This window comes from Equus przewalskii, chromosome 1 (assembly GCF_037783145.1).
Source record: "Equus przewalskii isolate Varuska chromosome 1, EquPr2, whole genome shotgun sequence".
In the NCBI taxonomy this organism is placed as follows: Eukaryota; Metazoa; Chordata; class Mammalia; order Perissodactyla; family Equidae; genus Equus; species Equus przewalskii.
The window spans coordinates 155,219,494-155,235,270 of NC_091831.1; the positions used below are offsets into that span (position 1 = coordinate 155,219,494).

General features: G+C 36.0%; 1 protein-coding gene and 1 pseudogene across 1 annotated transcript; both read right to left on the bottom strand.

Annotated features, from left to right (window-relative positions):
- Window positions 1-766: 766 nt before the first annotated feature.
- LOC103548515 (olfactory receptor 4F15-like) lies at window positions 767-1,705 on the bottom strand. Its single transcript, XM_008516327.2, has one exon. It carries the CDS (start codon window positions 1,703-1,705, stop codon window positions 767-769), a length of 939 nt encoding a protein of 312 aa, XP_008514549.2.
- Window positions 1,706-9,860: 8,155 nt separating this feature from the next.
- LOC103548541 (olfactory receptor 4F3/4F16/4F29-like) lies at window positions 9,861-10,740 on the bottom strand (annotated as a pseudogene).
- Between the last annotated feature and the right edge of the window lie 5,037 nt (window positions 10,741-15,777).

The following is a 15,777-nucleotide window of genomic DNA, read 5'->3' on the forward strand; positions in this document are numbered from 1 at the left end:
TTTCAATTATCCCTCAATAAATTTGGAGAGGGGAGTGTAAGACCTGATTTCAGCCCTAGATGTCTCATTTAACAACACTGTGCCTGAGTATTATCATCTATAAAATAAATAGGGTAGTCTCTCAACTTCCAGTTCTGAAATTCCACAATTCTATTGTACAATCAGCAGTTCTCTAGATAGCCAAAGGATGTGGGCTAAGAGGAAGCAAACAGATACAAAACTAAGAGGAAAAAGAAACTAATTTGATACTACTGCAGTTTGGTAGGTAGTTTGAGAAAAGGATATCAACCAATTCAATGCAGGGAAAGTCCAACAGTGAAAAGGAATAATAGGCTAATTTCCAACACTGAATTATTGAACACATTCTCTGTTTGGCACCTTTTGAGGGATAAGACAATTGGAAGTGGTGGATTAAGATGATAATCAGTTTTGCTTTGAAAAATTTTATATAGTAATTATAAGGACACGAGCAGAAAGCATTTCTTAATTTATCAAAAATAATCAAGATAAAAGTACCACACAGAGATATCACGAATATTAAATAAAATAATTTACATGAAACATCTAGCAGAGGGTCTGGAACACAGACGCCTCCTATGTTAGCTCCTTTATCTTCATCAGTTAGGGTACTAGAGACACACAGCAACAGGGTAAATGCCTAAATGTAATCAAGTACAAAAAATTAATAGAGACATAAAATTTCAATGACTTTATTTTTTCCCTTGTTATTGAGGGTAGAGCTAGTTTTTCTTAATCCTTAGGGTATTTAGGACATCTTCCTGTAACCCACAAGCTGATGGCAGAGTTTCTTCATTGCTGCCTTCATCTCCTTGTTCCTGAATGTATAGATGACTGGATTCAGAAAAGGAGTGAGGACTGCATCAAAGATAGCAAAAAACTTGTCCAAGCGTGATGAGGGGAAGGGCCATGTGTAGAAGAAGATCAGTGGCCCAAAGAATAAAACCACCACGGTAACGTGGACTGACAAAGTGGAGAGGGCCTTGGTTAAACCACCTGAAGAGTGTTTCCAAACTGTGACCAGAATGAAGATGTAAGAAATAATCAGTATGAAGAAGGAGCCCACGGAGATGAGTCCACTGTTGGCTGTGACCATGAACTCTAGTCGATTGGTCTCTGTACAAGCAAGTTTAATGAGTTGAGGGAGGTCACAATAAAAGCTGTCCAATATATTAGGACCACAGAAGGGCAAGTCTACAACAAAAGCCAATTGGGCCACTGAGTGGATGAGGCCAAGGACCCAGGCTACAGCCAAAATCAAAATGCACATTCGTGGGCTCATGATGGTCAGGTAGTGGAGAGGCTTACATATGGCAACATATCTGTCAAAGGCCATGGCAATGAGCAGCACCATTTCTGTGCCCCCAATAGCATGAATAAAGAAGATCTGAGTTATACAACCTGTAAAAGAAATGGCTTTGTGTTTCCTGAAAAGGTCATAAATCATTTTGGGGGCTGCAATAGAGCAAACCCCCAGGTCAAGAAAAGAGAGGTTGGCCAGTAGAAAGTACATGGGAGAGTGTAAGTTAGGGTCAGCCCTCACAGAGAACACAATGAGGAGGTTTCCCATCATGCTTGCCATGTAGAACACAGTGGAAAAGAGAAAAAGAAGCAGCTGGATCCCCCATGAATTCGAGAGACCTAGGAACACAAACTCAGACACCACAGAGTGGTTGGCTCCATCCATTTCCTCTGCAAATGGAGGTGACATAAATTTTACCTGAAATAGATAGTAAAGAGAAAATCAACTTTTTGGGGAGTTACTGACTGCATGAGTTTCAAATCTTAAAGAAAAAATATTGCCTTACTTCACGCAGCCAAAATACCTCTAATATAACCCCTTAAACAGTTTTTGGAGAAAATGGGCAGTAACACATTGCTAAAAAACACCACTTCTAATTCACCAGTCTCCCTAAAATTACCTGGGATTTGATAAGAGAAGATTAGGCAAAATCTTCTGCTGAATCAAAAGGTTATGAGAGGCAGACTAGGAATGCCCTGGAGTAACACAAAAGAAGAAAGAGGAAATGGAAATGAACTCAGTGATTTCTCCCTCACAGTTTGTTACTCATGCCCATGGAGATTCCCAAACCTCAGGCAATTTCTGATGACTTTCATTTTCCTTACTTCTTTGATTGCCTCCTACATGTAATGCTACCAGTCTCTTAATACTGACTCATGCTTAGCCTCATGCTATTGCAGTTGTATCAAATAATATTCACCTTTTCCTCACAAGGAGAAAAGTTAATGCAGAAACTTTAAAGGTATCCAGCTATTGCACAGCTCAAGGATTGGAAGTGATCACAAAGCTTGAGCTGTGACAGCATAGGATAGAGTAAGGACAAGCCAGAAAAGAGATTTATGCTGCAAAATCTGAGCATAGATGAGCTAATGCAATGTAGCAAACAAAATCCTATGTGATTGATATTTGCAGATCATTGTCCACACCATGTTCACTCTTCACTGTTCATGAAGTGGTGGAAAGAACGGTGCACTTGGAATCAGAAGAGTTGTGATGAAGTCCGATCCCTAAGTCTGTGGGAACTTGAGTAAGTTCATCTCCCATCCCTTCCACACTCGACTCACTTCCTTTCTTTTCCATTTAAGAAAAACATTTTTATTGCAACAAAATATACATAACATAAAATATACAATTTTAACCATTTGTAAGTGTACAGTTGAGTGGCATTAAGTTAATTCACATTTTTGTGCAAGCATCACCACCATCCATTTCCATAACTTTTTCGTCTCCCCAAACTGAAACTCTCCACACATTAAACAACTCCCCATTCTCCTTTCCTCCAGCCCTGTACCTCATATAAGTGGAATCACACTGTATTTCTCCTTTTGTGTTTGGATTATTTCACTTTGCATAATATCTTCAAAGTTAATCCATGTTGTACCATGTATCAGAATTTCATTTATCTTTTTTTATTGAGATATAATTGACATATATTATATTAGTTTTATATGTACAACATAATGATTTGACATTTGTATATATTGCAAAATGATTCCCACAACAAGTCTAGTTATCATCTGTCACCATACACAGAATTTTTTTCTTGTGATGAGAACTTTTAGGATTTACTCTCTTAGCAACTGTCAAATATGCAATACCTTATGATTATTCAATTGACTTGAACTCAGTTTGATCATCTGTAAAGGGACTAAGGCAGGTGATGCTATGTAATCCTTTCAAGTCTAAAGCTTCTGTGATTTTATAACACAATGCTAACCCAGTATGTAATGAAGTTCATCACAATGATGGTATTCTCTATATTAGACTGCTACCACATTCACCATCGTTTCCCTCATCTGAAGTTGGTGATAAGTCCCTTATCCCATAGAAAGGCCTCTCTTCATATTAATCTTCCTCTTTTCTAATTCCTTTTGCACTATTTATATGACTCATTTGGCATATTATTGTAAATTTGCTATATCATTTATTTTTCCCTTTATCATAAACATCTGTAATCAATCAACAAACATTTACTAAATGCCTACCATGCATAATGCATTGTTCCAGGACACTATAGACTTAATGAAGTAGTAAAGTACTCATTAACCTTAAGACTTTTAGCACTCACAAAAAGTATACACAGTAAAAACTGTGCTATGTAAAGAATGTCTAATAAGTAGTATGATTATAGAATATTTGAAGCAGGAAAGATAGCCATGAGCCAGGGTATCAGGGCTGTCTTCAGAAAGAAATCAAGACCTATGGTGCACTTTAAGATATAGATGTAGTTTATTTGTATACGTAGCTTCATATCTGAGTTTAAAGAATTACTGAGACATAATCAGGTAACATCTCCCAGTCTGGAGCAGTGGTTGATGAGCTATCTATGGAAAAAATAACACCAAAAACCACAGAAAAAACCAGTGGCTACTATGTGCAAGACACCACAATGACTCCTTTACGTGTACTGTCTTACTTGATACTTACAAAAGCCATGAAAGCTGGTATTATTAGCTCCTTTTTACAGAGAAGGAAATTGAGACAAGGAGAGGGGCAACATATTATAACAGTAAGTGGTAGAACTGATATGGATACTCTGGTCTGCCTCTTAACCAGTATGTAAAGAACACTTTGCTTTTGTCTCATGACTCTGCTTGTAGGATACACCTTAGTCCCTTTCTGGATGCCCCACGTTCTACTCTCAGCAATCTGGGAAGATCTAAGTGAGCGAGAAGGAAGCTTGTCCTCAAATATTCATAAGCGTCTGTATCTCTTAAACTACTTCAAATGCATTCATAATTCATTCTGGATGTTTAAATAAGCATGATAGAAGAAGCCAAATCTGTATAATACCTGCATCTCAGAGCATCTTGGTTGAGTTTCCAGATCACCACTGTCTTGATCCACATGAATTCCTTTAGCTTCCTATAGAAGAGAGAGTTCTCACTAAGCTCTAATTAATAGATAAAACAAAGGTGCTCTGTTTCCAGGTCAAGAAATGAAATAAAACCTAGAACTAAACCAAGTCAGATTCCATTCCCACTTACAAGGTCGCCTCCTAACCATTCTGATTCCCCTTTTTAGATCTCAACCTTGGATATCAATGGGTAGAAACAAAAAAGAGAAAGACTTGAGTTTCTGACTGCAAGCCTTTTTTTCTTATCATTTGTATTGACTCTTTCTCATTAAGCTAGATGAAAGCTACATCTGTTGGACAAGGTAACATTTACTTCTCAACAAAACAATCCACTCACCAGAAAGATCTATTCAATACTGGCCTTTGGGGACTTCAACATTGTACACCGATAGCCCTAAGCTAGTTCTGTATTTGCCACCAACCCACTCATTTAAGGACCTCGTATGTGACTGCTTCCAAACAATTTGACACGTTCAACCTTCCCTTGGTTAAAACTAGCATTACTTCATGCACAAATAGCTATAAAAATGCTATTATTGTAGGAGAAATGGCTAATTGGCACACAGGAGAATACTGACCAAATGATACTGCGGAAACTTGAGATCGCCAACATGAGTTCATTTATCCAAGGGAATTGTCACCCAGAATCCTGACAGACCAATAGAGGAAGCTATTAAGAAGTCACAAAAAGGAGGAAAAAGAGATCAAAAAAATTTTTTAAGAAACACCATTTTCTTTCATACTTTGAAATATTTATCTTCTGAGTAAGGTTAAAGAAGGATTTCCAAGGAATATAATTGTATTACATTTATACTAAAATCAACTCCAATAAAGTACCTTGGCAGGTAAAACAGAAAACTTGATGGAAACCTTCAGGATGGTTTCGAGTCTTACGTTTAAGTCTTTAATCCATTTTAGGTTGATTTTTGTGCATGGTGTAAGGTAATGGTCTACTTTCATTCTTTTGTGTGGCTGTCCAGTTTTCCCAACACCATTTATTGAAGAAACTCTCCTTTCTCCATTGTATACTCTTGGCTCACTTGTCGAATATTAGCTGTCCCTAAATGTGTGAGTTTATTTCTGGGCTCTCGATTCTGTTCCATTGATCTATGTGTCTGTTGTTGTGCCAATACCATGTTGTTTTGGTTACTATGGCTTAGTAGCTAAGTGAAATAAATCAGAGGGAGAAAGTCAAATACCATATGATCTCACTCATAATTAGAAGATAAAAGCAATGACAAACAAACACATAGCAACAGAGATTGGATTGGTGGTTACCATAGGGAAAGGGGGAAGAGGGGAGGACAAAAGGGGTGATTAGGCTCACATGTGACGTGATGGACTATAATCAGTTTTGGAGTGGGGAACATGATGTAATCTACACAGAATTCAAGATATATTATGATGTACACCTAAAAGCTATATGGTATTATAATCCAATGTTAGTCCAATAAAAAAATAAATATTAAAAAATATTTTAAAAAAGAAATCCCTGGGATGCATGTGTATGTGTTTTAATTATTTGTAAAGTTATTCTTCTCTACAATCAAAAGCTAGCATGTACATAATTCACATCGAACTGTTTAGGTATAGATTCTATTACATGATCCATAATACTTTTAAGTCAGAATCAACTGTAGTGTGTTAGACTTGGTTATAGATTATGAATTGGAAGTTTTAAATTCTATGCAAGTTTGGCCAATAACTCACCCTATCGCTTTGGATAACTCACTTGATATCTCTATAGTATTATTTCCTTATTTGTAAAATGAGCAGGCTATAGAAAATGATTTTTACAGGCCCTTCCAGGTCAAAAGCTTCCTATGTTACATGCAGCTGTAATATTCCCATTGATTCAAGGGAGAAAGGTAAAGAGTACAAAAAGAAGAGACAAACATCAAAGAAAAGGTATCAGATAGTAGGTCTACTGTTGCATATATGACTTAGCAAACAAAAGAAAAAATTTAGAAGATAAATACAATTAAATCTTGGCACATTTTTACTAATTATAGAAGTAGCAAATGCAAATTGTAAGAAATCGTATATCTGTTTGGTGAGAAAGAGAGAGAGAAAAAAAATCTTTTTGTATTATGTACAGCCCTATAACTGCCCGACTAACTCCACTGGCTCATAGAAGTAAAGGGGAAAAAAAGCTTGCACAGGCAAAGAAAAACAACTAGCTAATGAGAAAAAAAATCCTGTTAAGCTAGAACACATTTCCATTCACTCACTGACATGAAACTACTACAAAGAGTTGGTGCAGGAAAAAATATACCGCATTTTAAGAAGTCAGCAGCTAACAGAGTAGACTTTTAAAGTACTCACCATGAAAAGGAGAAATAAAGGAAGAAAGGAAGGAAGGAAGGAAGAAAGAAAAAAGAAAGCAAAGCAAAGCAAAGCAAAGCAAGAGTACATTGCCCCTAGAAGCTAGGAACACGGGGGAAAGAGAATAGATAGTGTGAGTCTATAGTGCACAGGGCAATATGCCCTCGTGTGTGGAACATCATTCTGCCTTACATGTCAGGTAATTTTTTAAAGACAGATATTTAAAAACAAATTAAAAAATTAAAAATGAAAAGAGCCAGCACGAGATCTACAAATTGAAAAAAGGAAAATAAGCATGAAAACAAACGGGAGAGAAAAGACTCCAGAAAAATATTGCCACAAAGCAGATCAAATTCGGGACCAAATATTTCACCATGAATTTTTTAAATTTACGGGATTGATCAACTGTAGAAAGACATAGAGATTTAAAAGCTCAAAAAGGTATGACAGAAAAAGAGATTAAATATGAACAGACACATCTCAAGATGGAAATAGAAGGAAACAATTATTCATTACTGATAGTAAGGTAAAATTGGAAAGAGACTGGGGAAAGAAACCACTGCTGAAACACACCAGGAGAGAGATAAAGACACGCATGAGAACCCAATGAAATGGAAATAAATTAAGAGATTAAAAGGTGTAGAGAAGTTATAGATACGGAAGATTCAATATACAGGTCCCTAAGAAACACAACAGAAGAGAACACATCTCTGAGGCTACCACTTGAGAAGACTTTCCAGAAAGAAAAGACTTGACTTTCCAGACTAAAAGAACACTCCATCCGAAAACCAAAAGCAAACAAAAAACACTAACACAAGATGTTCGAGAAATAACATTTGACAAAATACAACACATTTTCTTGATAAAAACTCTTAGCAAACCCGGTGCTCTAAATTGGAAAGAGGTAGAAAGCTGTTAAACTTGAAATTTATAAAAGAATCAAGGAAACTTTGAATATGTATTGATTTGAATGAAAATGAAAATGGTTAGGTCAGTGTTTAAGTTTTTAAACAAAATCCTCCTCATTCAGGAAGACAATTAGTAATATGAATCAAAAGCCTTAAGGATATGGCTGCTCTTTGCTCAGTAATTACATATCTAAGATTTTGTTCTAAGAAAATAATCAAAAAAGTGCACAGTGGCGGGGCTGGCCCCGTGGCCGAGTGGTTAAGTTCGCGCGCTCTGCTGCAGGCGGCCCAGTGTTTCGTCGGTTCGAATCCTGGGCGCGGACATGGCACTGCTCATCAGACCACGCTGAGGCAGCGTCCCACATGCCACAACTAGAGGAACCCACAACGAAGAATACACAACTATGTACCGGGGGGCTTTGGGGAGAAAAAGGAAAAAATAAAATCTTTTAAAAAAAAAAAAAGTGCACAGTGATGTATTATAGCACGTTTCCCATTAGTAAAATTTGATGACTCGCTATATGTACAACAAAGGAAAGCTCATTTAAAAAATTATAGTACAAACTTCCAGTTATAAAATAAATAAGTCCTGGGAGTGTAATGTACAGCGTGGTGACTACAGTTAATAATGCTGTAGTGTATATTTGAAAGTTGCTAAGAGAATAGATCTTAAAAGTTCTCACCATAAAAAAAATTTGTTAACTATATGTGGTGATGAATGTTAACCAAACTTATTGTGGTGATCTTTTTACAATACACACAAACATCAAACCATTATATTGTACACTGAAACTAACATAATGTTATATGTCAATTATATCTTAATAAAAAATAGGATGAAAAATTTTAATACACAAAGGCAGGAACTACAAAAGAGGAGTGTCAGCACATCTTTCCTCAGGCTTCAGAGGATCTGATCTTTCACCTGAGATTCACCAGCAAATTTGTGTGGGGAAGAGGGTCAAAATTTGTCATTAATTGCAGCCTTGAATATTACTCTTCCCATCTTTTCTTAATAATCTATTACTGCTGCTGGTCATTTGGATGCTCATAGATGGCAGGCCAGTTTCACAACAAGTCCCCCAACCTACAGGTGAATAATAATGCCTTCGCTCCACATCTGCTGCTGTTCATTTGGTAACTCAGAAAGAAAAATGAGGTACACTTTGAATAGTTATTTATACCATTTCTAGGCTGTATATTTATTTGTCAAACTAGTTACTAGTTGTATGTAATATATTTTATCACATGAAAGTTTAATATATTTTTCCATTGTAGCTTTCTATCTCCAGTTTTGTAATAAATTTTGTTTTGTAGTATCTACACTTTGTATTTACTTTTAATTTAGCTACAAAGCTGGTTCACATAATGTAGAAATCTTCTGTATTTTTATTCATTTTGTCGTAAACCAGTGTCATCTCTTTTAGCTCCAAAATATTCAATCCATTTATAATTTTTTAATATGCACATAGTTTTTCTTTGCAATATAAAAACAATCAATATAGTTTAGGAAGTAATTGTTGTAAAACTAATTATCATACACACTGAGTGGTGTAGGAATTCATATCTTCTGGTCTCAAAACATTTGATTAATTAATAATTTTAGAGTTTCCTGAATTGCCACTCTATGATTTATCCCAAATTTCACTTTTCAATTCTACCAAAATCTAAAACCCTTAGTACTAAATAATTCTGAGTGTGGATTGGCAAATCCAGATGTTAGAAGCCTCAAATTCTTAAAGCTACCCAGGCAATTATCTTCATTTTGTTTATTCTTCCAGGTAAATAGATACTGAAAAACTCAAAGGGCATGCATAAACAGTACATATGTAGATTAAAAGAGATGTGTCTTTGATATTCACTACCAAAGAAAAAAGTATCCAACATTTTGTTTTAAAGGAAAACGTGCCCAGATGTGAGATTTCAGCCTTAACCAAAGTCTTCAGTTGTAAACAAGGACACTACCTTCCAAGGTTGAATTCACTCCTCCTCAATATTTTTAGGATCCTTAGAGCAAAGGTCCCTATGAAAACCAACCAGATCAGAACAGAGACTTTGAGGAAAGATTTCACAGTAGCTGTTGAAATCACTAACTAAATTGAAAAGATTTGTAAAGAATGTAAAGAGATTAATTTCCAAGGGTAGTCAAGATGAATCTGAATTTCTTTCTGAATGAAAGAACTCTTCCTGAAGTTAAACACCTTGCCAAACAGTCTTCTCATTGCCACCTTCATCTCCCTGTTTCTAAATGATAGATAATGGCACTCATAAAAGGAGTGTTAAGGGCATCAAAGACGACTAAAAATTTATCTGTGGGTAGGTCAGGGAATGGCCACACATAGACAATAGTGCAAGGACCAAAGAAAAGATCACCACAGTGATGTGAGGTGAGAGAGTAGAGAGGCCTCGGATGAACCACCTAAAGAGTGTTTGCGAACTGTGAACAGGATGAAGATGTAAGACACAATCAAGATGAAGAAGGTGCCCATGGAGATGAAACCACTGTTGGCAGTGACCGGAGACTCCAATCTATTTGTGTCCATACGTGCAAGTCTGATGAACCGAGGAAAATCACAGCAAAAGCTATCCAGTTTTCTGGGACCAGAAAAGAATAAGTTTACAACAAAAGCCAGTTGGGCCACAGAATGGATAAGTCCAAAGGTCCAAGCAACAGCCAAAAGGGAAAGGCACATTCTTAGGCTCACTATGGTCAGGTAGTGAAGGGGTTTACAGATAGCAATGTATTTGTCATAGACTTTGACTACGAGCAGCACCATCTCTGTACCACCAACAGTGTGAATAAAGAACATCTGAGTAATACAGCCTTTCAAGGAGAGGAGTTTACCTTCTCTGAAAAGGTCATAAATCATCTTTGGGTTTGCAGTGTTGGAAACACCTGTGTCAATGAAGGAGAGATGTGTCAGCAAAAAGTACTTAGAGGAAAGTAAGTGATGGTCTGCTGTGATTGTGAGCACAATGAGAAGGTTTCCTAGCACACTCGCTACATAAAATACTGTGGAAAACAGAACAGGAAGAATCTGAATCTCCCAGGAACTGGAGAGTCCCAGCAACAAAAATTCAGACACCGTTGGGTCATTTCCTCCATCCATCAACTTCGTGTGCGAGAGTGACCCTGAAGTTGCCTGAAGAGCATAAGAGGGAAAAAAACATAATTTTTAAGTTGAAGGAAGTCTTGGTTACAGACTGACACAAATGTAAAAAACTGAAAGATCGTCTTGCCATTTTACACAGTCGCTTAGAATGTACATAGTACAGGAATCACAGGAAACCAGCATCAGAAATTTTTCCTTGCCTAGATCTTTGGTATCACTGAATCATATGCCTCAAATTTAGTTTGAGCTTTAGTGTACTATCAAGAAATGAAACTATAGGCAAAGTCGTCTAAGAATTTAAGTAGCGGCACATCAGGAAATAGAGAGACTTATGCTTCCTAATTTCTACATGAAATATGCCACAATGGAAATATGTGCAAAAGGCACAGAGAACTGTCTGGCAAGGTGCTCTAATTTATTCTTTCTAATGGCTGCATAATATTTATGGAGTGGATATGCCACAATTTGTTTCCTTCTTTCCCTATTAGTAAGCATTTTCCTTGTTTCTAGTTTTTTCGCCCTTACAATGCTGCAAATAAATATGTGTATACATACATTCTTGTGTATTAATGATTTTCTTTCTATGTCATAGATTCCCAGGAATGGGATTGCTTGGTCAAAGTACATATATTTTTAATTTTAGTAGTTTTGCCTGATCGCTTTCCAAAAAGGCTGGAACAACACGTATTTACACAGGAATAAATTTTAACCCTTTTTAAAATTGTTGCCATTATAGTGGGAATAAAGTGATAGCTCATTGTTACTCTAATTTTTTTCTTTTTTTTTCTGGGAGGAAGATTGGCCCTGAGCTAACATCTGCTGCCAATGTTCCTCTATTTTATGTGGGATGCTGCCAGAGTGTGGCTTGATGAGCGGTGCCATGTCTGTGCCCAGGATCCGAACCTGTGAGCCCCAGGCTGCAGAAGCCAAGCCCATGAACTTAACCACTACACCACTGGGCTGTCCCCTTGTTACTCTAGTTTTCAAATTTCTAATTTCCAATTCTGTGACCACCAATAAATTTGAACATGTGTTTTCTTGCAGTTTGAATTTGCTCTTCTGTGAATTGTCTATTCATTTCTTTTCCCATTTCCTACTGTGCTGTCCTTTTCTTGTCAATTTGTAAGTTTTCTTTTTATATTACAGATATTAAACTTTTGTCATTTGTTACATATTTTTTCTAAATCAATCATATTTTAATTTTGTTTATGATGTTTTTTGCTATACCTAAGTTTTAATTGTTATATGATTAAATACAACTATTACTTATTTTATAGCTGTTGAGTTTAGTCTTAGTTAAGGTTGTACTAGCTCCTGGATCATATGTATACACCCTTAGATTTTCTTTTAATATTTTATTATTTTTTGTTTTCTATTTAGAACTGTGCTCTGATATTTTTGCAAATGTTTTAAAATATAAGTCCAGTTTTAATTTCTTCCAGATGAATAGGATTTAAATGGCACCACCATGTGTTAAATGATCCATTCTCTCTGTACTAAATTTAACTACCATTTTTGCATTATACTGAATTCTCAGATATTTTGGAATCTGCTTCTGAATTCTTTATTCTGTTTCTGCTGATATATTTGTCTACTTCTGTAGAAATATCAGCGTATTTCACAATGAATTTTTGCTAGTCACTATGTCTGATAAAGCAAGGCCCTCCTTCACTGTTCTTATATTTCATATTTTCTTGGCTATTGTTGAGCATATATTATTCGATATAACCTTTAAGGTCATTTTATCCAATCGTCCCCCAAAATTCTGATAGACCTCTGATTTGAATTGCATTAAATTTATACATTAACTTTGAATGAAGTAGCATTATTATGATGGTCTCTTCTCATCTAAGAACATAGTTCACCCATCTAGTTGTTCAAATCTTGTTTCATGTTCTGCAATAAGATTTTGCCTTTTTTTCATGTATGGTCTATGCTTTCTTAGTTAAAATTATTCCTATGTGTTTTATAGCCCTTTTTCTTGGCATTATGGATGGAACATCTTTTCTTTTTTCTATTTCAAAGTTCTTTTTGCTATAATGGAGGAAATATTTCTTTTTGTTTGTTCTGTGTAGCCATATTCCTACATTCTGTTATTGAGTATAACAGTTTTTTACCGAAATGTCTTGGGTTTTCTAGGTTTATAATAATGTAGCCAACAAAAGAGATAACTTTTTTTTGTATTCAATTTTTGCTGTTTAAACATCCTTAGTGGCACTAAACTCTCCTGGTAGTCTTAATTCTCAAACTGCTCCTTTCGTCATTCCCTGGTTTTTCATCCTTCGTTCACTGTATAAATAATAACATTATTTATGATGTTACCTTAGTCTCTTCTTTTAATAGGCTTTCTTTGTATTTGAGTCATACCCTTCCCAAAAGCTTGACCACTGTGTGAAAGGCAATATATGTGAAAAGGTCTAGTAGTTTTGTTAGCATTTAAATGCTAGTTGAATCTGAGTAGGTATGTCATTAATCTCCTAATTCTATCCTAAACAATACAGCCATATTTTCCATAGCCTACCAAGCATTATCAGCTAGATGCTTATGTATTAATCTTGTGCATGTGAAATTTCAACAGAACTCATAATCATCTACTCCCCAATGCAGCTTTTCCTCCAGATCTGTTATATATAATATTACAAACATCTCATCCATCCCGCACTTCTCAAATCTTCCATTTGCTTTCACTAACCATTAGCAAAATCCTACAATGCAGGGCAACTGATTTCTCCCCATCTAATCTGAACATGACCATCAGATTACTTTCCTAAGTATCACTTTGATTATATCAATATAATTGCCTCTGAAAGCACAAATTCCTAACTTAAAATATGCTGCTATAATTTGGCTCCCTACCATCTTTCATGAATGTTCTTCCTCTGTGCTCCTACTTTCATGAAAAGTTTATTCCCCCTTAATACCATCTGCTCCACCATCCCTCAATGACTTCCTTCTTAATTCCTTGCAGTCTGACAGCTGTCCCCTCCACCTTCTTAAAACTGGTGTCCTGAAGATCACGAAATACCTCAGAGTAGCTAACTCTTTATCCTTATGATCTCTCTGCATCATTTCATACTGTTCACCATTGCCTGCATTCTGAGAAGTATTGTAGATAGTGGGGTGTGCAAAGACTCTGTTCTCTCTCCCTATTGGTAATGTCTATTCTACAGGCTCGATCTAAAGAAGATAACTCTTCAAATAAGAATTCTAACTAGAGTCATTAACTTAGAGAAAGACTTCAATCTTTGCAGGTTAGAGGTCAAGGAGCAGGTCATCCCTAAATACACAATACAAAACTCAACTTTATATTCAAATGTGTAAATTCTAAAATCTGCTTTGGGCATCCTGCTGAATGTTTCAAAAATGATTTTCTACCCTAAAGAATCCATCGGAAAACTATTAGAAATATTCAAAAACTGCAGCAGAGTTGCAGGGTACAAAATCAGTTTACAACTTACAAAAATTAGCTGTATTTCCATACACAAATAACAAACTAGCAGAAAGAGAAGTCAAGAACAATCCTACTTACAATTGCATCAAAAAGAATAAAATATCTAGGAATAAGTTTAAGTGAGGAAATGAAAGACCTATACAATGAAAACTATAACATTTTTGAATGAAATCAATGATGACATGGAGAAATGGAAAGATATTCCATGCACATGGGTTGGAAGAATAAACATAGTTAAAATGTTCATACTACATAAATCAATCTACAGATTCAATGTAATCTCAATCAGAATCCCAGTGACATTTTTCACAGAAATAGAACAAAGAATCCCAAAATTCATAGGGTGAAACAATAGACCAGGAATAGCTAAAGCAATCCTGAGGAAAAAGAACAAAGCTGGAGGTATCACAATCTCTGACTTCAAAATATACTACAAATCTGTAGTAATCAAAACCGTATGGTACTGGTACAAAAACACAACACAGATCAATGGAACAGAATTGAAAGAACAGAAATAAAACCACACATCTATGGACAGCTAATCTTCGACAAAAGAGCCAAGAACGTACAATAGAGAAAGGAAAGTCTCTTTGATAAATGGTGTTGGGAAAATTGGACAGCTGCATACAAAAGAATGGTACGTGAATCAAAACTACATTGAGACGTCAGCTCACTTTTGTAAGAACGGCTATAATTAACAAGACAGGAAACAATGTGGATGTGGAGAGAAGGATGTCAGAAAAGGATGCAGAGAAGGATCTCCAGGATGTGGAGAGAAGGGAACTCTCATACACTGCTAGTGGGAGTGCAAACTGGTGCAGCTACTATGGAAAACAGCATGGAGATTCCTCAAAAAATTAAGAATGAAACTACCACATCATCCAGCTATTCCACTGCTGAGTATTTATCCAAAGAACATGACAACACGAATGCATAAAGATACATGCACGCCTATGTTCATCGCAGCATTATTCACAATAGCCAAGATTTGGAAGCAACCTAGGTGTCCATCAAGGGATGAATGGATAAAGAAGATGTGAGATACATACATAATGGAATACTACTCAGCCATAAGAAAAGTGAAAATCGGCCGTTTGTGACAACATGGATGGACCTTGAGGGTATTATGCTGAGTGAAGTAAGTCAGAGGGAGAAAGTCAAATACGGTATGCTCTCACTCATAGGTAGAAGATAAAAACAATGACGAACACAAAGAAACAGAGATTAGATTGGTGGTTACCAGAGGGGGAGGGGAGAGAAGGAGAAAGGGTGTGTGGCACATGTGTGTGGTGATGGATTGTAGCTGGTCTTAGGTGGTGAACATGATGTAATCTACACAGAAAAATTAAAATATAACGATGTACACCTGAAATTTATATAATTGTAAAACCAAGGTTGCCTCAATTAAAAAAATAAAATGTTGAGAAGATGAAAAAAAATACTCTATTCCTGTTAGGACAAGAACAAGTTTTTGATCAATGTCTGATGAATGGAGTTAGAAAGGAAAGAAATAATTTGTAGACAGCATGAAAAAAGATTATCAAAACTGAGAAGCGGTTTTAATATTTTATTTCATTTTTTTG

Excerpts from the sequence above, each read along its gene's own strand:
- LOC103548515 (XM_008516327.2), bottom strand. The coding sequence starts at position 1,705 with ATGGATGGAGCCAACCACTCTGTGGTGTCTGAGTTTGTGTTCCTAGGT.